Here is a 25,901-nt window from a genome sequence, read left to right on the forward strand (position 1 = left end):
AAGCACCAGCACAGGCAGGGGTGACCTGCTGGAGCATCTCTGCAGGGAGGACCTGGGGGTCCCATGGTCAATGAGCTGTCCTGGAGCCAGCAGAGTGTCCTGGGAGCCAGGGGGCCCTGGGGTGCACTGGGAGGAGCAGTGGCAGCAGGTCCCCTCTGCCCAGCCCTGGGAGGCACAGCTGAGTGCTGTGTCCAGCCCTGGGCTCCTTGCCAGGAGCATCTCCCTTGCTGAGGAAAGGCTGAGGGAGCAGGGGCTATTCAGCCTCCAGAGGAGACACAGCTGAGAGAGGCCCTCATCTCCATCCTGTCTGTCCTTGTCTGTTCCTGTCTGTCCCTGTCTGCAGGGAGGGTTCAGCCTCTGCTCCGGGGGGCCCAGCAATGGCACAAGAACAACTGGCAGGAACTGATGCACAGGAAGTTCCATCTGAACATGAGGAAGAACTTTGCTGTGCCGCTGACACACTGCCTAGAGAGGGCGTGGAGTGTTCATCCCCGGAGATATTTTTAAAAAACCGAACAAAACACCAAAACACAAAAGGACGGAATCCTATTCCGTTTGCTCTGGGATGATCCTTCTGGACCACAGCAGGGCTCTTCCAGCCTGAGTCCGTGTGTGATTCTGGAACTCCGAGGCGGTGGCGCTTCCGGGCAGCGAGCTGCGGTTCCGGGGCAGAGCGGCGGCTCCGGGGCTTGAGCAGCAGCTCCGGGAAGGGACCGGCGGTGACTCTGGGGCTGAGCGGCGGTGTGTCCGGGCGTTGAGCGGCGGTCTGTCGGGGCATTGAGCGGCGATCCCGGGCACTGAGCGGCGGTGTGTCCGGGCGTTGAGCGGCGGTGTGTCCGGGCATTGAGCGGCGGTGTGTCCGGGCGTTGAGCGGCGGTGTGTCCGGGCATTGAGCGGCGGTGTGTCCGGGCGTTGAGCGGCGGTGTGTCCGGGCGTTGAGCGGCGGTGTGTCCGGGCGTTGAGCGGCGGTGTGTCCGGGCGTTGAGCGGCGGTGTGTCCGGGCGTTGAGCGGCGGTCCCGGGCAGAGCGGCGGTGTGTCCGGGCATTGGGCGGCGGTGTGTCCGGGCACTGAGCGGCGGTCCCGGGCAGAGCACGGCTGCGGCAGCCCAGGCTCCCGGGCCATGGAGGAGCAGCAGCGGCGGGCGCTGCGGCGCGGGCGGGCCCGGCTGGTGGCGGCGCTGCGGGTGGAGCCGCTCTGGGACCCGCTGGAGCAGCGCGGGCTCTTCACCCGGCCAATGCTGGAGGAGCTGCAGGTGGGCCAGAGAGCGGGACACTGAGCACCAGGGGTGGCCCGGGGACGGTCCGCGTTTCCTGAGAGCCGGAGACGGGCATGGCGGGGTAGCTCCTGCATCCCCTGAGCCCTGGTGACAGGACTGAAGGGTGGCCCCCATGTCTCCTAATCCTGGTGACAGGCCTGAGAAGGGTGGCTCCGTGTCCTCTTGGGCCCAAAGGGGAACCCATGTCTCCTGAGCCCAGTGATAGGTCAGGGGGGTGGCCCCCAAGGCCCCTCACTCTAGTGACAGACGTGGGAGGGATTGTCCTGGGTCCTCTCAAGTCCAAGGGAGACTCCAGGTCCCCTCATTCTGGTGACAAGCTCATAGGGGAACTCCATGTCCCTTTAGTCCTGGTGACAGGCCCAAAGGGATGGCCCTGTGTCCCCTCACTCTGATGACAAGGCCTGGCGTTGGTCCTTATGCAGATAAGATGTTTGAGAATCACCCCCCCAACTTCTCCCTTCTTGTCCCCAGCTCTGGCCAGTGCCAGGTGTAGGGAGTTCTCTTTGTGTCTGCTTCACAGTCTGATGACACCCTTAAGGTGTTCTTGTTTCCCCCCTTGGTTACAGGTGACAGGCCTGGAGGTGTTCTTACCCAATCTTACACGCTGGTGACAGCCCAGGGATGCCTTTTTGTCCCCAGGGGCCAGATTTGGGGTGCTCCCTCTCCCCCTTTCCCTCTAGAGTGCTCATCAGGCTGGGTGTCCCGGTGGTGACCGCTGTTGTTGGAGGGAGGTCAGGGCTGGGGCTCTGATGGGGGATTCTGGCTATTTCCACTCATTTTGCTGTTGTTTACCCTGTGTCCCTGTCCTGGGTGCGGATCCCACATTTCCCTGCTCACAGCGGTTGGAAGGGCTGCCCAGGCACTGCACAAACCCCTGTTCTGGGTTTTTCTCCTCTGCAGAGCGCTGGCAGCCGAGGAGAGCAAGCCCGGCAGCTGATCATTGACCTGGAGACTCGAGGGAAGCAGGCCTTCCCTGCCTTCCTCTCCATCCTGTGGGACACCGGGCAGGGCGACCTTGCTGAGATGCTGATCCAGGAGTGCGAATCCCGGCCGGTGCCACGGCAGCTGCCGGACCTGCGGCCTGTGGAGCTGGAGCTGCGGGAGGAAAAACAGCGTAAAAGTCAGTGCTGAGGGTGTGGTGTGTTTTTGGCAAACAGCACGGGGGGTGGCAGCTGGGATTCCTCTCACTTTGGGCAAGAGTCTGGGAAGTCATTATTTTTATTATCTGGTAGAGGTGACTGTTGGAAGAATCATGGAATCCTAGAGTGATTTGGGTTGGAAGGGACCTTAAAGCTCATCTCATTCCATCCCCTGCCATGGGCAGGGATACCTTCCACTATCCCAGGTTGCTCCAAGCCCTGTCCAGCTTGGTCTTGAACACTGTGGGGCCTTCACAGCTTCTCGGGGTAGCCTGTGTATCCTGCTTTTCAGCAGTGGAGCCTTTTGAGCTCAGACTCATCGTCTGTGTTTTTGTCCCATACCGTTACAGATGTGACCCCTCACGAACGTTTGTCTATCCCAGTGCAAGCTGAGAGTGAAAGACCTCGAATGCCTCCAGTGCTGGCCTGGGGTAAGCCACATTCCACTCCTAGAGCCACAGCATGCCAAAGGCTCGTTTCCAGTGTGGTGGGAAGGGGAAATTCATATGTGTTGGGAAAGACGTGAACTCTAGGAGGGTGGTCTTGTTGTGGAGTGTGGTGAACTGAATCCTGTGCCTGTTTTGTGTTGTAGGTTCTGCTGTTGACAAGAGGAGCCGTGACCAGGTTAGTATTTGAGAAGGCTGAAAGTGTTCCCTACTAGGCAAAAGCTCTGTGCCTCATGGGTGACTCCAGAAAATATGTCTGGAGGAGCTGGTTCTCACTTTGTCATACCTGAGCAATTGCTCCAAGGCTGTAACAGGGCCGATGGTCTTAGAGTGGATCAGTCATTAGCCAGATCCTCCTTAAGATTACCACAGTGATAACACAAATTCTTGGCTCCTTTTGGTGAGGTTTGATGATGGTGCCTAAAAGAATTTTCCAGAAATTTCAACCTGCTGTTGGACATGCTGCAGATAAAGCAGCATCTGGTTTTCCACAAAGGCTTTCCCCACTTTGGGGGGTTGTTTCATGTTCCCAGCTGCTGATGAGAAGATGTGTGTGGAGAAAGGGTGCTTCTACCCATCCCTAGGACTAGAGAAATTAAAAAGCTGTGAAATGAACCACTTTAAGGACTCCCATTCCTCAATGGCATTGTATCCTGCTGGATTAGCCAGCAAGCACTTGGAATAAGAAGGAGTTTAATTGTGACTTGTCCCTGCCAGGATTATGACATGAAAGCGGATCCCTGTGGACACTGCTTGATCCTCAATAACGTCAGTTTCTCCAGAGACTCGGGTCTGTCCACCCGAGAGGGCTCTGACATTGACTGCGAGAAGCTGGAGAGGCGCTTCAGGGCCTTGCACTTCACTGTCCTGACCCGGCGGGATCTGAAAGCTCAGGTGAGGCTGGGTGTGCCCTGCAGATGCAAGGGATGAGAGGTCAGCCCCTGGAAGCAATGGGAATGCTTTAGGGGATGTGTCTTGTGTTGGCAGTGCACCAAAAACCTCCGACAAAGAAACAATGAACCACTTGCATCCTCTTACTTTATTGTTGCGCTGCAGTTGCAGAAGGGGAGAGGACCTTGCACATTTTCATCCTTCTGCATGAATGTTGAATCCTCATTGGGATTTGTAGGGATTTGGTGAGGCTGTGTTTTTGGGATAGCTTGGACAGCTGTGTCATGTCTATCTGTGCCATCCTTGGCTGTTACTGGAAGTGATCATCTGAAAGTAAAATATGGTTCTCTGCTCACCCACCAGCTCCCAGTCAGAAACAGTGGATTTCATCCGATAAATCACGTGGAAATGTGCTTTGGTTTGTGGTGCTGTGTTGTAAAGAGTGTAGAGAGGTGAAAAATCTGTGTGATTAAAGCAGCCAGTGTTAAATAAGGGCAGAGATGCAGAAATACTCACTCTCTGCCAATGGCTTTTGCCAGCTGTACTCGGGGCTCATGTTATCCTGTGGCAGAGGTTGACAGGATCCATGGCAGTGCAGTTAGAACAGGGCCTGGCAGTAACTTGTGGCTGACAGACTCTCATTGTGATGTTTTCCACACAGGAAATGGTGTTGGAGCTGCTGAAGCTGTCTCGGCAGGACCACAGTGCTTTGGACTGCTGCATTGTGGTCATCCTTTCCCATGGCTGTCAGGTGGGTTTGTCCCATCTCTCCCTTTGTTCCTTTGCTGTGGGAAAGGGTTAATTCCCTGTCCTGTGGTCTCACACAGGATGGGAGGGAAGTGGTCTGTCAAAACCTTGTTCTGCCATTGCAGTGCATTTCAGAGAGTTACACCCTTATTCTGGCTTAAAGAAAACAGGAGCTTCTCTGGTGTGGTCTGATCCAGTGGTGCCAGTGGACAAGTGTTTTCCATTTTGGAAGTTGGGGCTACTAATTTGGAGCTGCAGGGAGGTCCCACTCAGCCTCACGCTGTGGTGATTCAGTCCTTGCCATTCTCCAACTCTGACTGGGAGATGCTATTAGCAATAAAGCCTCTTTATTCCAAGTCAGTTCTTAAAGGATGAGGAGAAGCGTTGCTGGGAAAATGGTGTATGGTATGTGCCCTTTGTACCAGAGGATGAAGAACTCCTTTGCTGGAGGATGTGGGATATGAGTTGGATAACAGAAGTTGGATTGCTGCGTTTTAGCGCATTTCAAGTGTCCCTGGATGTCTCCTCACCCTGACTTGGCCACAGGGATTCCCACAAACACCAGGATTTGTTCTGGTACCTTTAAGTCATGAAGCACCTGATGGGAAATGGGCCCCCTTGGAACTGGCCTTGCCTTCCCTGTCACTAGCTCCTGCATTTTCCTCTTGCAGACGAGCCATATTCAGTTTCCTGGAGGCGTTTATGGAACGGATGGAAAACCCATTCCCATAGAAAAGATTGTGAACTATTTCAATGGGTCCAATTGCCCGAGTTTGAGAGGAAAACCCAAACTGTTCTTCATCCAGGCCTGTGGTGGAGGTGAATCTTTGTGTTGGCTCCGGTAGCGTTGGGCTGCAGAGATGTGGTCAGGCTGTGGCTTTGGCTCCCTTTCTGTTCATTGACTGCCCCTCTCTCCAGCTTCTTCTCACATCAGCTGCCTCTTCTTTTACCATGTGCTGAGAGGCCGCTCCAGCTCTTCACACACAGTGAGGAATTTTGTATAAACTACCAATGACTTTGACTCAGCTGGTGCAGCTGAACAGCCAAAAAGCCTTACTTTGTTCTAGGGCCTTTTTCCTTTTCTTTTCCCATCTTTTCTTAATGTCGGATGTACAACTGTGAATCTCCTGGGTGGGATGGACGTCAGGAGCTGTCTTGTTGCTGCTTTTTTCAGAACAAAGGGATCAAGGCTTTGTAGTGGATTGTGATTCGCCTGAAGAGGAAGCTCCTGGGGGTTCCTTGGAATCGGACGCGACCCCGTTTCGGGTTTCATCGGATAATGTGGACGAGCCCGATGCCATTGCCAGTTTGCCCACACCTAGTGACATCTTGGTTTCCTACTCAACTTTTCCAGGTGAAGCAGCCTGTGCAAATCCTTTTCTGAGCATGGGGGAATTTGCAAAACAGTCGGAGCTTCATGGCCAAAGATAGGGGCAGTTCAGGACGACTGAGCTCTGGAGCGCTAGGAACTTGTTGGGATGAGAACAGCAGATGGGTTTTGGCATAACATTCTCCTTCTTTCTCTGAAGGTTTTGTCTCCTGGAGGGAGAAGTCGAGTGGCTCGTGGTATGTGGAAACCCTGGACAGTGTGCTGGAGCAGTATGCCCATTCAGAAGACCTGCTCAGCATGTTAGTGAGGGTAAATGTCTTTTTTGCTTTGCTTTTTGCTGATGAAGGAAATAGTCAGGGGTGTGATCACTTGGGGCATGGAGGCCTACACGCAAAAAAGGAATGAGGATATTGAGTGTTGAGTTTAGGGATGGGCTCATTGGAGGTACTGCAGAGAAGTTTAATTACAAAGAAAGTGTCTAGCCTCAATCTGCCAAAAATCATTGGAGGTTTCTCCAGTGAGAAGTAATTTTGGCAATACAGGCTTTAATCCTTCTGAAGAAATTGCTAAAAATGTCATGGCTTGTCCTATCCAAGCTGATGGGATTTGGGTGCTCCTGTAAGCTTGTCCTGGGGGTGGAGGAGCACAATGCACAGGGATAAGGAATGAGTCTGGCTGATCAACCTCTTCCTTTGTGTGCCTTGTTGACTCAATATTGCCAAAGTTGTGTACAAGTGTAGGTGCCCCAGATACTTTTTCTGTTCTCCATGGGTAGGAGAAAAGTCCAGTGTGGAGGGAGAGAGGACTTACAGAATCACCTTGTTGTTGTTTTCTGGTTGTTGCGGTGCTTCTTTGGCCACCTTGGCATGGCAGCCATTGATTGCCAGGGATGGGGAGAGCATCCCATTCCTCGGCCTCTCTTCTGTTCCCAGGTGGCACACGCTGTCTCTGCCAAGGGGAGGTACAAGCAGATCCCAGGATGTTTCAATTTCCTCCGTAAAAAATTCTTCTTCACGTGCCACTGACACATGGGCTCTGACCCCCCTGCCAAGCACTGGAGATGCTTCTGTGGATGAATGAAATCTGTGCCCACACGACTTGGTGTCAGTGCTCCCTGTGGATTTTGTCTGTGTGTCCAGATGTTTGTCTGGAGAAATGTGATCCACGAGCGTTGGCTTTGCCATGGAGTGGAGATGAGATGGAGATTGTGCTGTGCCGATGGGAAATGTGGATGGAGCAGGAAGTCCCTTTGCTGGAAAACAGAGCCAGAGGAGAGCACTTCTGGCTCATCCTGACACAGCCACACTCGGCCTCAGAGGGTTTTTCTTTGCTGATCATGATCTTTGTGTCCTGTGCTGTCCAGGTAACTGATTGAGGGGACCAGGGTCTGATGTTCAAGTGAAATGGGATGAGTTTTGCAGTCAGTGTTTCTAATAAATGCAATTAAAGAGCAAATCTTTAGCTGTATTCCCTTGTCTGTTCCATCTCCTCATTGCCATTTCAGCACCTCCTGAAGGCTCCTCTGAAGTGGGAAGAGTAGGAACCTTCACTCATTTCTGTGCTGCTCTGTCTGGTCATTTACAATGTGGCTGTGCCAGCCTATGGAGCATCCTGATCCTTTTGAGGAGTCAGTTGGGAGTTACAGCAGGAAACTGATGAGGATTCATTGAAATACCAGTGCTGAGGTAAAGTTCTTAAGGAGCTGCTACCATGATGGCCTTGGGTCAGAAGTGCTGCATCTGTGTTGGATTTTGAGGGGGAAAAGCATCCTTGGAGCCACCCTTGGGAGATGCAGAGGCCTTAGGGTAGGTCTGTGGGAACCTGGGAATCTGCTTTTGCAGTCACTGAGTATTTCCACACTCTTGTGGATGCTGCAGGAGGAAGCCAGGGCTGCCCTGAGCACCCCAAGGAGGGTCCAGCTAGAGCTGAGGTGTGGCTGTGGTGGTCTTGCCTGTGCTCAGGTGTTTGTGAGATCTCATGGTTGTCTCCTTCTCTATTTCCCTTTTCCATCCCCCAGGGGAGTGGGGCTCTGGGGTGTCCTGTCCCATCTTATCCAGTTTTGTACAGAGCATCTGGGTGTGCAGGTGATCCCAGGGCTGATCCCATCTCCCCTGGACCTGTTCTCCTTCAGGAAAGGTGACCCTGCACTTTTTCCCTTATTTATTTCTCTGCTTCCCTCACTGGAGCCAAAGCTGATGATGCCCTCAACCTCCCAGATCCCATCGTCGCGCTGGCAGTTCAGGGGGCCCCCAGAATCGCCCTGTATGGAGAGACAGTGTGGGCCATCAGTCCTGGCACCCTGTTGGCACACCCCACATCCCACACAGCACCCACCAGTGTCATAGACAGGTAGAAGAATTATAAAAGAAAGGCCTTTTGAAATCAGACCTCGCTCTGCTAAAATTGCCAAAGCTGGCCAGTCATTTCTTCTAAGTGCAGCTAACAAGTGATTTGCAAGTTCCCATGTGAAGCTATTTTGTGAATGAGAAGTTCGTTTGACACAACAATCTGTTCTGAGGGTGAAAAACAAATGCACCTCTGTAAACAATAAGATTTGTCCCATGAGAACCCAAAAAGGGAAAACAAAAACATATTGAGAGAGAGAGAGAGAAAATTTGGTTAGACTTATTCAATAGCGCTTACCAACCAGTGACCTGAATTTCACTGTATTGCTGACCAGTTAGGTTTAACACAGTGCCTTCTGATATTTCCTATAAATATGACTTTTGTGGATAAAGAATTTGCTTTCTGCATGAAGAAAATGGAGTCTTGGCTGATCTATTCCAACACTCCACTGCAGCTCCATCCCCTCTCCTCCTGGGCTTCTCATGGAACCTGTTGCCCTGCACTCACTGCTCCAGCACCACTCTCAATCCTGCTCTGGGCTGGGGGCAGGGGCCACCCAGCAGTGCCCACACTCACGTTGCATCCAGAGACGACGCTGTCGCCGCCGGCGCACACCACGGTGTCGCACACGAGGCTACCCCACCAGTCCCACTTGGAGCAGCTCTCATAGTCCACCACGGGCAGCAGAGCCTGCTGCAGGGCATCAGCCAGGGGCCCACTGGCTGTAAGGACAGTCACACTTCACACTCTGCACAACCCCTGCCCAGGGACCCCTGGGGACCCTCCTGGGGACATCGGACATCCCACTTACTCCTGACATGTCCCCAGCCGGTGACACAGCAGGGATAGTCGTTGGACAGGATGTTGCCAGCAGCCGGCAGGCAGGCGGCACGGACGGTGTCAGTCTCCTGCACCTCCTCTGCCAGCTTGATCAGGGCAATGTCGTTGCTACAGGGGGACATGAACCACGAGGAAGTGGTCCCCAGCTTTGTTGCCCCCCACCCACTCCTGGATATATTCCATCCCTACATGACAAGGACAGAGTTCCATTTCTTGTGGACAATCGTCTTCTCCACACCCACAGCCACTGAACCAGGCTCGTCAGCCTCTGACAGGTCCTGCTTGCCCAGCACCACACGGTAGGTCATGTAAGAGCTGCCAGGGAGAGAGAGAGTGTCAGTCCCCATAAATATCTCATCCTGCATGGCACAGATGCCCCCAGCACCCCAACACCCACCTGATGCAGTGGGCAGCTGTCAGCACCCACTGGGGGGCAATCAGGGTCCCGCCACAGGTGTGGTACCAGGACCCAGAGTGGCTGTACTGCAGCGAGATCTGCGAGGGCAGAGGCACAGGGTCAGAGCAGGAATGTCCCCATCCCTGTCCCCATCCCTGTCCCTGTGCCCCCTCACCTGCCATGGCCAGCTGTGGGCTACAGCGTCTTCACCGCCCACCACGCGGGAGCTCAGCTGTGGTGGCACGGCCGGCTGACCGCATCCGTAGGCTGTGTGACACCGGGCAAAGGGACATCAGAGGCTGCCTGTGCCCGTGCCCCGGGCCAGGGCAGGCGCCAGGGTCCTGTCCCCCCTGCCCTGACCCTTCCCCATGCCCTGCACCTACCGTAGCCCAGCAGCACGACGAGACAGACGGCTCCCAGCATGGTTGTGCGGAGCAAAGGTGCTGTGGTGGGTCTGCTCAGCCCTCTTATAGTGTCCGGACTGCTGGGGACCTTGGAGTGTCCCTGCCTGCTGCTGACACGTGGGGACTGTCCCACGCTGTGAGCACAGGGGCTCCTCAGCCCCATTGCCTTCTCTTATCGCACTCACGGTCCTGCCTGGGAATGGCCACATCTGCCCCTCATGTGCTGGCACCATGCTGGGACATGGTGGGGACACCTGGCCCTGCTCTGGGAAGGGTCTGGGTCCCTGCCGCGGCACAGGGTCACTCCCTCCTGGGGCAGCCTCCCACCCATGATTCTGAGGTGCTGGGCAGCCCTGCTGCCCCCCAGCCCTAAGCACCGACTCCTCCAGGACACTCTCTGACCCCAGCCCCTTGGCCCCCTAGAGATAAGGCGCTCCCTTTCCTGAAAGGCTCATCACTGGGGATCTCTGAGTTCCCATCAGTGCTTGTTCACCTTGTATACCCATCCTTGGCATGTCTTCTGCCAAGGTGCTTCTTCCTGGCTACTGCCTTGGCTGTGGCATCATCGTAGGTGCCAGTGGTACATTCTGTGCTCAGGCAAGCCTGGGGGCGAGTGGCTGTTCTATGTACGACTGCCAGCTGCGTGAGGATTTGGGTGGTTTTTGCTCTCCTTTATGTTGTCACTTTAGATTGTTGTGATTATGGTTTGAAGATAACTGTAGAAGTTTATTTTTGGGGGTTCTTTTTGTATCTTTGTATCTCTTGTTGGTGGTGGGTGCCTCAGGGCAGGGGTGGGGGCCAATGCCCACATGTGGCTGGAGAAGAGCACCTGGACAGGTGTGGCTACTTCTGCCAGAGGGAGCCATGGCCAGCCAAGCACCCCAAGGGGGGTCCAGCAGGAGCCAGGATGTGGCTGGAATGGCCTTGCCTCTGCCCAAGGTTTTCCAAGAACTCAGTGGCACATGTGTTCCCTTCCCCACCACCTGTGGTGTGAGAATCTGGGTTGCCCTGTTCTGTGTTGGCTACTTCTGCACAGAGCACCTAGGTGTGATCCCATCTCCCCTGCACCTGTTTTCCTTTGGGAAAGGTGACTCTGCACTCTTCCCTATTGGATGTTGCGAGACACAAGACAGAAGATGGCTCTCAGACCTAGTTAACATAAGAGATTTGATTACAGGATGCCTTGGCAAAAGCAAAAGGAACTTTGATAATTAGACCTAGATTGCAGTAAGATTCCATCAGATGGCTTTACCGGAAAAAGAAAATCCCATTCAGCTCTGCAGGCAAGAGATGTTGTTATATTCAATGTGAAAAACACCAATCACTTGTTTTTAGAAGTTTAAAAGTTTAACAGTAATAAGATGAAAAAAAAAATAGTAATATAATTAAAGTAATAAAAATTTGAATGATTGGGATTAGGACAATACAAGATAATAAAAACAAAGAGTTACAGACAGTCCAGGTACCTTTTTCTCTGAAAGATTTAGGTGTCTTGTGGCTGCTTGGTGTGAGTCGTCTCTTAGAAAAAGTATCTTACATATAATAGTTTCTATTTTAACATTATGTTATAACCTAAAACTATATTTAACACACTACTTAAAGAAATTAATACAGCATAACTTTCTACCATAATACATATAATATTCATTTCAATATTTGCGAAAAGCCAATCACAGAGTTTCTATCTAATATTATGCTATAGCCTAAAAACTGTATTTACCACACTACTTAAAAGAGATTAATACAGCATAACTTTCCAACATAACACAAATAGTATTCATTTTAATATTTGCAAAGAGCCAATCATATAATAGGCATTTTTCACAATGTTTAACTGTTTGACAAATTTTCAGTAACCTTTTTGTAATAATAGAGTTTAAATAAGTTAATTCTTGTTAAGATTTTTTGTTTAGTCTCAGTGGTGCTAACTTTAAGTTCTTTTCAATATATTTATTAAGGTTAAGTTTTAGTGAAGTTGATTTTAAGTTTTGTTGAAGCATACCTGTTTGAATTACAAGATATAATTCCTTTGCTATGCAAGTGAATGACATAAAGCCTGAATGAATTTTTGTCAAAATTTGCTCATTTAAATTACAAGATACAACTTTTTAATCATAGCAATAAGGACAATTTTTGCTATTTTATTTTTTATAAGTAGTACTGGAAAATGAGTCTCCATATTATGACTGCTATTAGTTATGGTTTATTTAATGCTTTATTTTTTACTTTTTTGCTTTAATGTCATATATGTCTAGGAAAATATAACTTCAATTTCTTAAAGACCTCAATTATAACCTCAATTTCTTATATCAGTTCCTACTGATATATTAGTAACCCTGATTATGCTGTTAATCTTATGATGTGAATTCACTGACTTTTATAACAAGCATTACTTTATTCATTTGCTATGTGTCTATGTTCAACTGTTTAACTAACACTAAATGACAAAACCAGCTACTTTAAAAACCTTCATATATCTTTGTATAGCTATATAGAAGACATATATTATTTTTCTAACTACTATTACTAAGAGGTTTCTAAAATAAATTAAAGAGATTCTTCCACTTACAAGCCTGGATACTTGGTCAAGTCCTGGTCTTACCTAGTAGATAAATTTTTCTACACCAAAACTATACTCAAGTAATATTGACTTGCTGAATTTGGACCTATAATAGCTAAACCTCCTTTTAAAGTGAACTCGAAATCCGACCTGGGAATGATTTTCAAAGCTCTCACTTTAAAAAATAAAGCTTGCCAAATACTACAGACTCTAAGTAATAGTACAATATTTAAGAAATTGATAACACATTGTTTTAAATTGCCCTTCTATTTTTCACATGCTACTAATTGTATCTATTAAAATCATATCCTGATCACCGAATCAGTCTTCCCCATGTCTCTTCATTGCTGACACTTGCCCTTGTTTATTTCTCCAGTTCTCTCTCCAAGGGAGTCTTGGGACTGGGCTGCCCCATGGGCTGGGAGTGCAGGGAGCTGGTGCTTGACTTTGGGCACAAATGGCTCTGTAGCAAGCTGAATTGCTGCTAGCATAGTCCAGGGTAAGGAAGCAAAAAGAACCTTTGCATAATATCCACAGATGTTTTATTCAGCCGCGTGGTGAGATGATCAGGTCCCAGACACATGCACATGGAGGGTCCAGCTTTCTTTCTGCAGGAGCCTGGGGGCTGACCAGGGAATAGGGAAGGAGTGGCTCAGGAACATAGGGACAGACATAGGAACAGGGGAAAGAGCCAATGGGTGTAACAGCTTTTTGAGGGAAGCTTCTTGTGTCTCCCTAGACCAGGGAATGCCCCCCAGGGTCTCCACAATTCCCCGTTTTTTATATTATTAAGAAAGCTTCTCTGAAGGATCAACTGAATCAACACAAAATGACAAAAACAATTAAAAGTGCTCATAAGACAATTTTCAAAATGCAAGCAATTCTGACTCCCCAATGTCCAAACAGATTTTCTTAGAGCTGACAGGAGGGATGCGGGGTTTTCTTAGTATGGCTTATCAGGAAACCAAGTCAGGAGAAGGTTCCTTCAGCAGGGACTGGTTCTCTGCCACCTGAGGCAGTGCTGTTGGCTGTAATTGGCTCAGTACATGGTAGTGTCGTTGGTGCTGTGTCTGCTGGAAACTCCAAATAGAAATCATTAACTTTAAGAAAAAGATGGTTACTTTAGGGAAACTTTCATTTCTTTCCCTCCCAGTCACCCTCCCTCTGGTATTATGAAGGAACTCTGGGGAAAGGGTTTAGTGGAGGGAGAACATGGAAGGGGAAAAAGGTGGTAGGAATTTGTGGGAACATAAAAAAGGGGTAATAGGACAATGGAAAGGCAAAGGGGAAAGCGGGAGGGGGGCAGGGAGGCCACAGGAATTGGGGAAGGGTATTAGAAGAAGTGGGACTTACTGAACTGGAAGGTTCTTTCATTATGGAGGTGAACTCTTGGATGGAGGACAGCTCATTGGTGTTCTGTGCTCTTTCAGCTTTTAGATGTTGCTGGGGCTTGGTTGTTGGTTTTGGGTTTTATTTCCTTGTAGGAGTGTGGAGGACTTCCATGACGTGGGTAATATTCTGCAGGTTTACAGTTTGGTGCATGTTTATTACCTTGCACTGGAACTCCACCAGGTCCTGTCACATCGGCTGCTTGGGGGCTTTTTCTTCCTTGTATTATATGAAATTCCACAATTTCTCCATCTCCTAGACTGTGGAGGTATTTCTTGGGGTTGTTTTTTTTTTTTTTTTTTTGTAGCAGTCTGATGAATAAACACATCTTCTTTGTTATCATGCCAGGTGATGAAACTGTATCTGTTTTTTACATGGAACCATTTTGCTGCCCTGAAAACATTCATGGCAAGGACTTTTTACCTCTGCCAGTGGGTTTGTGTTGGTGTTGCTGGTGCTGGACGTGCTGATGGTGTTGGTGCACTGCCGTGTGGGGCTCATCCTGCTCCCGGCGCTGGCGGCCGCGCTGAGACCTGGCTTTGTCTCAGGGGTCTTTCTCAGCTGATGCCCGCGGGCACTGCCGGCGCAGGGCTTTGGTGGTGGTGCGGGCCTGTAGGTGGGTGGGGGACAGTGGTTTCGCTGCCAGGACTGCGGTTCTGAGCCATCCCCCGGCAGGGCTGCCCGCCCGCCAGACTCACCCGCCCGCCCTCGGCCTCGGTGCTGCGGGCTGCTGTGACCTGGGCTCGGCTGAGGGTTTTCCGCAGAGGCAGCTGTGAGTGGGGACAGCTCTCGCCACCCGCGCCACATCTTGTGGTGCCATAGCAACCGAGGTAAACACATCTGTTCTTTTGTTTACTGTCCTTTCCAGCAATGCAAGTGCCCGTGGGGTTTCTTTCCCCTTCGTTGTAAGAAACTGGTGCAGCTTTATATTGCCAATCAGAGGCTGCTCCTCTGACCTCCTCTCCCTCACTCCTGAGACCATGGAAGCCGTTGGAGGAGATGTGTGGACTAGAGGGTGGAAGGGGAGACCCCATGGCCATTGCCACGCGGTCTCCACCATCTTGAGCATGTGAATGCAACCACGCAGCCATGGCCATGCAGTGACAGCAAACCTGGGCATGAGGAATAAATGTGGAAGAGCTTGGAGAAGGGGTTTTCAGCTGGGGTTTGCTATTTTTTAACTGTTCCTCAAGACTCTGAATGCATGTCATCATCATATTAAAAAAAGATAGAATTCTTTATGGGGTTCTTCTTCAGGTCTTAATTTTTCCCAAACTATTTCTAAAAAGTCATTGGTTAGGACTACATTCCACGAAATATGAGGAAAATGCTTAAATAACCAGTGTACAAAACACTTCAACTCCCCCTCTGAAAAACCAAAATCTTCTTGAAGAAAAGACTTTTTAAGGTGGAGGTGAACTTCTTGTTCTGTGTGGGTGTGTGTTGTTTCCATCTTAACCCAGTCTCTTCCCAACACCCAAGAGTAAAAGGAGGAAGGAACTAAAATTTCAAACTCAACACACTCGGGTAAGACAACAAAATTCTTGGGGTGGTGTAGTGCAGATGTTTTCTAAGCGAAGAGGACCCTGTTCGGGCGCCATTGTAGCAAGCTGAATAGCTGCTAGCAGAGTCCAGGGTAAGGAAGCAAACAGGACCTTTGCATAATATCCACAGATGTTTTATTCAGCCGTGCGGTGAGATGATCAATAAATGGTGACCTGACATGTGGCTGTGGCCTGGACTGGAGAACCAAGACCCTGAATATGGGCAGCATTCGTGGCACGACTGAGCAAAAAATAATCTGCTGAATTCTTCCCAGGAAGCGTGTCCAGAGATCTTCGTGGGACGGGTGGGAAAAGCCTCTAGGACCCTGCAGGACCCTGATCCTGGATGCTGCCACCTGCTTTGCCCTGAGAGGAAGGTACTACCCCTTTCCCGAGTCTCCCTAGGCGGAAACCCGGTCTTTTCCCATCGTGTTTAGCCCCCCGAGCCTTGGAGGCGGGGGTGGGGGGAAGCTCTTCTGGCAGGCACTGCCCGATTGGGTGGGCTTTGACTCTGGGAAGACATGTCTGTGGACATGAGCACTCAGTTTTCATGGGGAGAGAGATTCACTTTGGAATTCTGGGAGGTCACGCTTCCTGACCATGGAGTTCTCCTGCCCCAGCAAGAACTTTATGAGTTTTTTGGCTGGGCCAAACGCCATGGGCTCCCCATGGGCATGAATTCCTCCTGGGATCCCCCAGTGTCGAATGCCCTGGGTGCTTATTTTCTGAGGCATTTCCAGCGGACTGGGTAGGTCCATCGGTAGCTGCCGACCTGGGAGCTGCTTTTCGCATTTGTGAGAGGGGACCACCTTCGTTTCAAGAGCGTTTCTGACTTTGTGAGGGCCTCTGGCACGGATGTGGGGGGACGTCTCCCCCTGTGTGGGGAGCCACCTGCCCACCCCACCACGGCTGGCGGGAGAAGAGACTCTTCAAGGACAGTCCCCGCCGCTGGCTTGTCCCCCCGGGCAGAGTGGGGAGAGAAGGCTTTGTCCAAGGCGCCGGTGCAAAGTTTTTCGCCTGACTCCCTGGAGCAGGCGCAGGGGCCGCCTCCTCTGCCCCTCCCGGGGCTGAGAGGGCCGCCCGCTGCTCCAGGCGCAGCATTGCCGCCCCCTGCCCGCTCCGCCCGCCGCCCCGCCTTCAGCACGGTCCGTCATTGCTCCAAGCACGGCGGCCCCGCCCTTGCCCGCTGCGCCGGCGGGAAATGTTCAAGCTGGGGATGATCCGCAACCACTCCCACTGCCTCCCGCCAGCCTGGCTCCTGTTCAGGAAGAGCTTGAGGATGGCGACCAGCCCGTAGACCTTGCTCCACATGCCGCCCGCAGCCCCACCTCCGGCTGCGGCTGCCTCAGCACCTGCACCCAGCCTGCCACCCCCTCCCTCAGCAGCAGAGCCCGCACCGGGACTGCACCGCCCGGAACCAAGAGAGACCGCGGCAGGGCTTCCTTGCGCGCTTATGCCGCTCCCGCAGCCGATCCTGCCGCCCCCGCCACCCCCAGCAGCGGCTGCTGCAGCACCTGCAACCTGCCCGGCTTCCCCCCTGAGTTTTTCAGGCTGTCCTGAGGCTGCCCCTGTGGTGGGAGCTGGGACAGAGGAAGGAGACGCCGGCCCGTTCCCCAGGGGAGGCGCGGCTCGTTTGCTCACAGCCGGCGCCTCTCGGCTGAACACTTTGAAATTCAGTGTTTTCCTGGGACAGGGCATTTTTCGCGGGCTGACTCAGGGTTGGTCAGGGGGTTGTTACTGGGATTTGGGGTGCCTGGCTCCCCCCGCGTGCACCAGCGCCGTGGAGGGTGTGGTTTCCAGAGGTGCTGCCTCCGGTCCCAAGCTCTGAGGGGACGGGGATGGTGCCGCTGATCAGAGGGCTAGGCAACACTCGTTTGTATCGTGGGGGAGAACGCCGTAGCAAGGGGTGGAGGGCACTTGTTTCCTCTGGGCAGACTGGACCCCGAGATCTGGGTGCCCCATCCCCGGGAAAGCTTCTCCTTCCCAGCCGCCGGCACCAGTGGTTCTGGGGGGAGAGGGAGAAGGCATTTGGCCACTCCTGTTGCCGAGACGCCCGCAGCATGGTGGGGGCGGCTGTGAGAACAGAGACCCCGCCTCACAGGCCGCGTCTGGGCCGCTTGGCCCGTCCCCTGGCCCGGAGCCCCTGCCCCGCCCACCGCCGGCCTTGGGGGCTTTGGCCCCCCGCAACCAGGCCCGGGCCGCTGTCCCGTGAGCTGGGTCTGGGGTCCTTGGTCTGCCCACCTGGACCAGGGGCTCAGCCCCGCCCTGCCACGCAGGGTCCAAAAACCTTCTGCTTCTGCTGGTGTTTCTGAGAAAAAAGGAAAAAATCAAAAAAGAAAGGCTGACCTCTCATTGTCAGTCCAGAGTGCTGGAAAGCCATGAGTCAGACTTGGCCCAAGTCGTTAAATTATAGGCTGTGGCCATGGTTTTCCAGAGATTTTTTTAATACTTTTGGATTTCTAATAGTTATTAGTGATTTTCTTTAGCAATTCTCTGTTTCAGAATTCGGCAGGTCTGTTTCAGAACCAGGAAGGACCTTCAGGGATGTCAAAGAGCAAAAAATGAATTGGCCTTCTCTGAAACTGAGCTGTTTGGACTTGAAACAATGAACTTTCTTTGCAGGGTTGTATGGGTTCCTGATATTGTAAATCTTGTGTTAGTGATATAATAGAAGTAGATATTCTACAGGTAAAGAATCTCCTTGATCATTCTATGTCAGCACTTGATTGAGGTTTCAATTGGCCATGGATAAACCTCTCAAGATGTGTCTGTTCTCTCTTCTGCAAGGGCCCAGCAGAAGAATTACAAACGCAGCTCCTTTTTATTATAATGAGGGGTGAAGTGTTGCAACATTTCTCTTCACAGAGACAAGCAAGGCACAATTCTTCACAAGGATTTCTGAGATTCATATTCTCTGAACCTCAGAGAAAGGGAAAACACAATTCTTATCACTTGCTGTGCCTGTGTTGTGCCAAAGTAGAATGCAATATGGAGATTGCTTATCCAAAGTGCGGGTGTTTTGTTTCCTTGGCCTATCTGGGCCAAATTTGTGTGTGTGTGTGTGTCGGGACTGTCGGCTGACAGTCACGAGATTCAGTGCAGTGTGAACGTTGTGTGCAGAGTGAGTGCTTGGCAGATTCAGTTTAGATAAAATGTATATAGTATAGTAAATTAAAGTCATTAATTAGCCTTCTGATATCCATGGAGTCCTCCTCATTAATCTCTCCCCATCGTCAGAGTTGCCTTTGATTTACAATACTCCTTCATCCACCAAAGCCCCTCTGAGGGTGGGACACAATGCACAAGGACACGCACAACAGGCTCCTGCACTCCCAGCCCAAACAACTGTCCCCGTGGCACATGTGGGTACACACAGAGGGGACAGGAGTGCTCCACATTGCCCAGCTCCCCATGGACAACCTGGAGCTCTCCATCCAAGCCAGCAGATCATGCTGCGAATGCCATGCCAGTGTCCCAAGCACCTGGCCCCATCCTGCTGTGCAGAGTAGCCACCTCCACACATCATCTGACTGGCAGGCCTTTCATTGCCTTTGGGTGATCCCTACAGTTCCTTTGCCATAGCATATTTCCTGTCCATCCAAACCATTTCCCACCCTGCGTCCCTCTTCACCTGCTAAAGTTTTGGTCAGGCTGACAAGTGCCAGGGGGTCTCTGGAGAGTCCCCAGGTGGCTCACACGGTGCCAGGGCTCGTGCCAGTTCTCTTGGGCCCCAGTGCAGGTGCCAGTGCTGCTCTCTGGGCTGGTGACAGTGCCGCTCAATGGTCCATGGCTCCTAAACCAGGCACCGTCCACCGCGTCCCCCACCCAGCCTGAGCTGCTGCCGTCCATCCCTGCTCGCTCTGCTCCTCCTCCTCACCCCGTGAGGATCCCGGCTGGGCTGCAGCAGCCACAATGGGATGATGGTGTGATGGATGGCTCTGCTGGGGGGCTGATGGTGCGGCACCCACCCCCACTTCCTGGACAGCTCCTTCACACCTGCTCCCTCCAACACGCTGCCCTCTTCCTGGAAAACTTCCCTGTCTCCTCCAGGGCAGCCCGGGCTCCTGCCAGGAACCCCACAGCTGGGGGTTCTGTGCGCTGCCCACCACCCACCTTGATCCTCCAGCCACCACAGAAGGAGATCCATGGTAAGATGCTCCGCTCCTGGGCCATGTCACAGGTCCTGTTGTTGGAGCCGGCAGCTGCCAAGGGCTCTGTCTCCAAGAGAGCTCCTGCAGGCACCCCTGACCCCTCCCAAACCAGTCAGACTCTCTCAAGCTCCCCAAGGCCAAGCCAGTTCCCTCAAGAGCCCCATTGGAAAGTCAGCCCTCATCTAGGCAGTGCCAGTGAGGTCCCCTAAAGCATCCTGGGAGCTACCAAGTGTTCCAGATTGTCCCCAGGGGCCAGCTGGGTTCCCTGGAGCTTCCCTGAATAACCTGGACAAACCCCAGCCCCTGTCCCATCAGAGGAATTGCCAACCCTCAAGCCCCTTGCCTCAGCCATGGCTTGAGGACTGGAAGTATCTTGCAGGCTGTGGCCGGCAGCGTGTGCAGAGTCCTGCCCAGCCCCACTGCACAACAGGGACACCTTCCCCAGCGCACAAGCAGGACCTTGGCATCTGCAGACCCAGCCCTGGATGTCTGTCCCCAGCTCCACCACATCCCCTCCCCCAAAGAACCAGCGAGACCAGCTCAGCATTTTTTGCTTTTATCTTGGTCAACAGTGGTATCTCCACAATGCCGCGTCCTCAGTTTGCACTCATTTTCTGCCGAAAAGACACAGGGGGGGTCACGGTAAGACCCTCAGTGGGGCAAGAACAGCCCCTGGGGGGGGGGCAGAGGAAGGGGCACCCACCTCGTTGATCCAGTCGATGTAGGCAGACACCCGGGTGAAGACTGTTGGCTTCTTGGCCACGTTGCAGCCCAGGCCAGAGCCGAAGCTGACGATGCCCTCGACCTCCCAGATCCCATCATCGCGCTGGCAGTTCAGGGGGCCCCCAGAATCGCCCTGTGCGGACAGACAGTGTGGGCCATCAGTCCTGGCACCCTGGCAACACTCCCCTCATCCCTCCTGGCCATCCACCACCATGGCTCCATCCTTTCTCCTCCCAGTGCCCACGGTTTCACACCATTTGGGGATCCACCACGCTCAGTGCCCACACTCACGTTGCATCCAGAGACGACGCCATCACCACCGGCACACACCATGGTCTCGAGCACAAGGCTGCCCCACCAGTCCCTCTTGGAGCAGGTCTCATAGTCCACCACGGGCAGCAGAGCCTGCTGCAGGGCATCAGCCAGGGGCCCGTTGGCTGCAATGAGAGCCAAAGCTCGTAACTCCCACCCTCTGCCTGCATCCCCTTTCTGGAGACTCTCCCAGGGACCCTCTGCTTACTCCTGATGCGTCCCCAGCCGGTGACATAGCAGGGATAGTCGTTGGGCAGGATGTTGCCAGCAGCCGGCAGGCAGGAGGTACGGATGGTGTCAGTCTCCTGGACCTCCTCTGCCAGCTTGATCAGGGCAATGTCGTTGCTGCAAGGAGACAGGAACCATGGTGCCTGACCATGAGAACAGGGTCCCTGGCCAGGGGAACAAGGCTCTGTGGGCCACACCACCCACAACCCAGCCCTGATGCATCCCATCCCTTACATGATGAGGTAGGAGTCCCAATCCTCATGGACGATCATCTTCTCCACACCCACAGCCACTGAACCAGGCTCGTCATCCTCTGACAGGTCCTGCTTGCCCAGCACCACACGGTAGGTCATGTAAGAGCTGCCAGGGAGAGAGAGAGAGAGTGTCAGTCCCCACAAATGTCTCATCCTGCATGGCACAGATGCCCCCAGCACCCCAACACCCACCTGATGCAGTGGGCAGCTGTCAGCACCCACTGGGGGGCAATCAGGGTCCCGCCACAGGTGTGGTACCAGGATCCAGAGCGGCTGTACTGCAGCGAGATCTGCGAGGGCAGAGGCACAGGGTCAGAGCAGGAATGTCCCCATCCCTGTCCCCATCCCTGTCCCTGTGCCCCCTCACCTGCCATGGCCAGCTGTGGGCTACAGCGTCTTCACCGCCCACCACGCGGGAGCTCAGCTGTGGTGGCACGGCCGGCTGACCGCATCCGTAGGCTGTGTGACACCGGGCAAAGGGACATCAGAGGCTGCCTGTGCCCGTGCCCCGGGCCAGGGCAGGCGCCAGGGTCCTGTCCCCCCTGCCTTGACCCTTCCCCATGCCCTGCACCTACCGTAGCCCAGCAGCACGACGAGACAGACGGCTCCCAGCATGGTTGTGCAGAGCAAAGGTGCTGTGGTGGGTCTGCTCAGCCCTCTTATAGTGTCCGGACTGCTGGGGACCTTGGAGTGTCCCTGCCTGCTGCTGACACGTGGGGACTGTCCCACGCTAGGGGCACAGGGCTCTCAGCCCCATTGCCTTCTCTTATCACACTCACGGTCCTGCCTGGGAATGGCCACATCTGCCCCTCATGTGCTGGCACCATGCTGGGACATGGTGGGGACACCTGGCCCTGCTCTGGGAAGGGTCTGGGTCCCTGCCGGGGCACAGGGTCACTCCCTCCTGGGGCAGCCCCCCACCCATGATTCTGAGGTGCTGGGCAGCCCTGCTGCCCCCCAGCCCTGAGCAGTGACTTCCCCAGGACACTCTCTGCCTCCAGTTACGAGAGCCCAAATGAGGGATGCAGGACTCCAGGTGGCTCTCCAAAATGCAGTTTATTACATCCAAGAAGTTACAGCAGTCCAGGGTCATGGGTGACAGAGCCTGTGCCTACAGCTGTCAGCTCCAGCTGCAGGCAGGCCTGGAGACCCTTTAATTTTGGATACAATCAATTATATACTTTTCTTTGCTGTGTGTCTTAGTGCAGTAGAACCAATCTATAGCTTTACTTTTACCTGTAGCCTATCATAACTGCTATAATGACCAGATTCATGTTACTATTTTCCAATCACTAAAAGTTAGTATGTTACAGTTTAAGCTAGAATTTGTTTTTCAGTTTTCTTTCAGTGGAAAATTCTGAGACCTTTTTTCTGCTTGCAAGATTGGCTGATTTCTTTGCCTGAGCTATTTTACTGCTTGGTAAAATCATCTTATTTTTTGAGATGGGTTTATCCTTTTCTCTAAGTCATAAAACCTCTTTCCATCTCGACATAACCTTTGCCTTTTTGTTGTTCAGCAGAACTGGATCAGCAATTGTCAATTTACACATCTATTATCCTTCTATATCCAAACTTGCTTTCATTTCTATTCCTTCTGTAGATTCTACATTCTCTTTCTGCCAAGCATACATATCTGTCAGACTTTCTTTTCAAACTTTCATGCTTCCTAATGCCCAGCTCCTTGGCCCCCTAGAGATAAGGCGCTCCCTTTCCTGAAAGGCTCATCACTGGGGATCTCTGAGTCCCTGTCAGTGTTTGTTCACCTTGTGTACCCATCCTTGGCATGTCTGGGTGCTTCTTCCTGGCTGCTGCCTTGGCTGTGGCATCATCGTAGGTGCCAGTGGTACATTCTGTGCTCAGGCAAGCCTGGGGGCGAGTGGCTGTTCTATGTACGACTGCCAACTGCATGAGGATTTGGGTGGTTTTTGCTCTCCTTTATGTTGTCACTTTAGATTGTTGTGATTATGGTTTGAAGATACCTCTAGAAGTTTATTTTTGGGGGTTCTTCTTGTATCTTTGTATCTCTTGTTGGTGGTGGGTGCCTCAGGGCAGGGGTGGGGGCCAATGCCCACATGTGGCTGGAGAAGAGCACCTGGACAGGTGTGGCTACTTCTGCCAGAGGGAGCCATGGCCAGCCAAGCACCCCAAGGGGGTCCAGCAGGAGCCAGGATGTGGCTGGAATGGCCTTGCCTCTGCCCAAGGTTTTCCAAGAACTCAGTGGCACATGTGTTCCCTTCCCCACCACCTGTGGTGTGAGAATCTGGGTTGCCCTGTTCTGTGTTGGCTACTTCTGCACAGAGCACCTGGGTGTACAGGTGGTGCTGGGGCTGATCCCATCTCCCCTGCACCTGTTTTCCTTTGGGAAAGGTGACCCTGCATTCGTCTCCCTATTTATTTCCCCAGTTCTCTTGCCACTGGAGCCTTGGGACTGGGCTGTCCCATGGGCTGGGGTGCAGGGAGCTGGTGCTTGAGTTTGAGCAGAAATGGCTCCATCTTGTCCTTTTCCTTCTTCCATGATGTGGACTCCAGTGGCTTGTCCCTTCCTGGGACATCCTTGGTGGAGGTGAGAGCAGAGCAGGAGCGCTGCAGTGGCTCAGCTGTGGTGTTGGGGTGTGTGGTGGAGCTGGAGGAGAGGGGGCTCAGGGAGAGATGGGGAAATGCTCTTTTGGGCTTGCTCCATGGGCCCCACTGCTCTTCTCCCTCCTCCTTGTGTTTCAGTGCTGGATGACCGTCTTGGATTGAAAAGATAGGTGTCTGCAAAGGAAGGCAGGAACCTACCCTGAAATGGAAAATATAAACCCCCTCCCTCTGAATTGCTAAAATTTTGAAATTAAAAGGCTCTCAGGCAAAGATATGGAAATAGCAATAACAGTTCTTTACTAGGAAAACTAAAAAAATACAAATGTAATAGTACAAACAAATAAACTATGGACAGAGTCAGAATAGGCCCTGACCCCCTATGTGTCAGGCTGTTGGCAGCAGTCCCATTCCATGGTGGCTCAGCCCTCCTGCAGTGCCAGCTGTGGCTCTGTTGGAGCAGGGATCCTGGACAAGGGGGGAGTTTTCCTCTGAAGGTCCAGTGGTGGTGTAGATGGGCCTGGTCTTGCACTGGAAATCCAGTGGAAAGACAGCTGCTCCTCTGGGAATGCAGAGGGAAAAGGCTGCCCTGGTGCTCCAAATGTCAGATTATATCCATGTAGGAATACTTGGTTCTCCCCTTGGGCAGAGCGTCTCACAATGGGATGATGTAATTTTATCAGTCATGTGGTGAGACTCAGTGGCCCATTAACAGAAGATATCTCCCCAGAAGGAGGATTGGCTGTGGAAGAGATAAATAAAACTGCCCATTGAGCAGAAGAGAACTGCTCCACAGACAGGAATATAATACACCCACTCATTTCCAGCCTAAGGCATTACTCACTCCTTATTCTATTACTATCTGCATCATACCCAAATAAATAAACTGTCCACAATGAAATCTTACACACAGTTCTCACTTAAAACTGGGTTTCCCTGTGGTACACAATGGGTTTCTCCATCTTTCTGCATTACCCACCAAGTGTAACCAGGTCCTTGAGCAAAAACAATCCCATGGATGGGTTTGTCTTTGCCTGAGGTGGGAATAATCCAAACAGTCTTTCCTAAAATACCTTTCATATATACCACAGGGACATTATCTCCATCCACTGTGTGCAAGGGTTCAGACTGTGCAGGACCAGCTTGATTGATGGATCCTCGGATATTGACCATCCAGGTCGCTTTTGCTAAGCCCATTTCCCAATTTCTAAAGGGTTCCCCCAGAAGTGTAGCAGCCACAGGGCTTGCAAGGCCTCCCTGGTGTCAGTTGCCTAAGATAAGAAATGCCTAGTCATGATGACTGGACCAAGAAACCCCTCTTGCACCTTTGGACCCTTGTTATCTCTCTGTAAGACTATAGGTCATATTCACCTTGACCCTTTCTGTTGGACTGTTTCCCAAAACCCACATACCCTATATAACCCCTACTTCTGCCCAGTTTGGCAGAAGAGCTGTCACTGTCACCCTTAGTAGAAGCTGCCAATAAAGCTTATTATAAAAATCTGTGGAACTTCATACAACTCTTCTCTTGTCTCATCCCTGCATCTGCTGAGGCACTTAGCAAGCAAAGAGCTGAAATTGTTAAAGAGCTGAATTCATCAAAGAGCTGATCTCGCTCAAAGAGCTGAGCTGCTTGCTAAGATTACCTGTGGCTGGGAGCATGCCTGAGGCACCTGGGCAGGATTTACTTAGCGGTACTCCTCTATATGGGACATCGACGGCTGCTGGGGTCAGACAGACCCCAAAAACTACAAGCCATTATAGCCAAATGCCCTCAGGGTAGTCTTACGCAGTCCATTGTTCCATTCAACTTTCCTGGCAGCTGGTGCATGATAAGGGATATGATATATCCATTCAATGCCACATTATCTGGCCCAGGTGTTTATAAGGCCATTCATGAAATGGGTTCTGTTGTCCAACTCAATTCTCTCAGGGGTGCCATGTCTCCGCATGACTTGCTTTTCAAGGCACAAGATGGTGTTCCCGGCAGTGCTGTGAGGCACAGGGCAGGTCTCCAACCATACAGTGGTGGCTTCCACCATGGTCAGCACGTAGCTCTTGCCCTGGCATGTCTGGGGCAGTGGGATGGAGTCAATCTGCCAGGCCTCCTCATACTTGTGCTTGGACCACCGCCCACCATACCAGAGGGGCTTCACTCGCTTGGCCTGCTTGATGGCAGCGCACATCTCACAGTCATGGATAACCTGAGAAATACTGTCCATGGTTAGATCCACCCCTCGGTCCCATGCTCACTTGTAGGTGGCATCTCTGCCCTGATGACCTGAGGCATCATGGACCCATTGAGCTAGGAACAACTCCCCCTTATGATCATACTCAGCCAATGTT

At 52.3% G+C, this 25,901-nt stretch overlaps 3 protein-coding genes across 3 annotated transcripts; 1 reads left to right on the forward strand and 2 right to left on the reverse strand.

Annotated features, from left to right (window-relative positions):
- The first annotated feature begins 446 nt into the window (after nt 1-446).
- Nucleotides 447-7,285, forward strand: CASP9 (caspase 9). Its single transcript, XM_030963801.1, has 10 exons — nt 447-1,253; nt 2,178-2,397; nt 2,767-2,847; nt 3,009-3,040; nt 3,580-3,756; nt 4,415-4,504; nt 5,172-5,319; nt 5,675-5,854; nt 6,030-6,139; nt 6,763-7,285. Exons 1-10 carry the CDS (start codon nt 1,122-1,124, stop codon nt 6,853-6,855), a joined length of 1,263 nt encoding a protein of 420 aa, XP_030819661.1. The 5' UTR covers nt 447-1,121; the 3' UTR covers nt 6,856-7,285.
- A 345-nt stretch (nt 7,286-7,630) lies between these two features.
- On the reverse strand, nt 7,631-9,836 carry LOC115912461 (chymotrypsin-C-like). The gene is made up of 8 exons (XM_030964036.1): nt 9,797-9,836; nt 9,589-9,680; nt 9,414-9,511; nt 9,206-9,331; nt 8,988-9,124; nt 8,753-8,898; nt 8,012-8,090; nt 7,631-7,701 (listed from the first exon to the last, which is right to left on the reverse strand). The coding sequence occupies exons 1-8, from the start codon at nt 9,834-9,836 to the stop codon at nt 7,631-7,633; spliced, it is 789 nt and encodes a 262-aa protein (XP_030819896.1).
- A 10,262-nt stretch (nt 9,837-20,098) lies between these two features.
- On the reverse strand, nt 20,099-21,650 carry LOC115912462 (chymotrypsin-C-like). Its single transcript, XM_030964037.1, has 7 exons — nt 21,554-21,650; nt 21,346-21,437; nt 21,171-21,268; nt 20,959-21,084; nt 20,705-20,841; nt 20,476-20,621; nt 20,099-20,317 (listed from the first exon to the last, which is right to left on the reverse strand). Exons 1-7 carry the CDS (start codon nt 21,591-21,593, stop codon nt 20,099-20,101), a joined length of 858 nt encoding a protein of 285 aa, XP_030819897.1. The 5' UTR covers nt 21,594-21,650.
- Nucleotides 21,651-25,901: the final 4,251 nt, after the last annotated feature.

This window comes from Camarhynchus parvulus, chromosome 21 (genome assembly GCF_901933205.1).
Source record: "Camarhynchus parvulus chromosome 21, STF_HiC, whole genome shotgun sequence".
NCBI classification, from domain to species: Eukaryota; Metazoa; Chordata; class Aves; order Passeriformes; family Thraupidae; genus Camarhynchus; species Camarhynchus parvulus.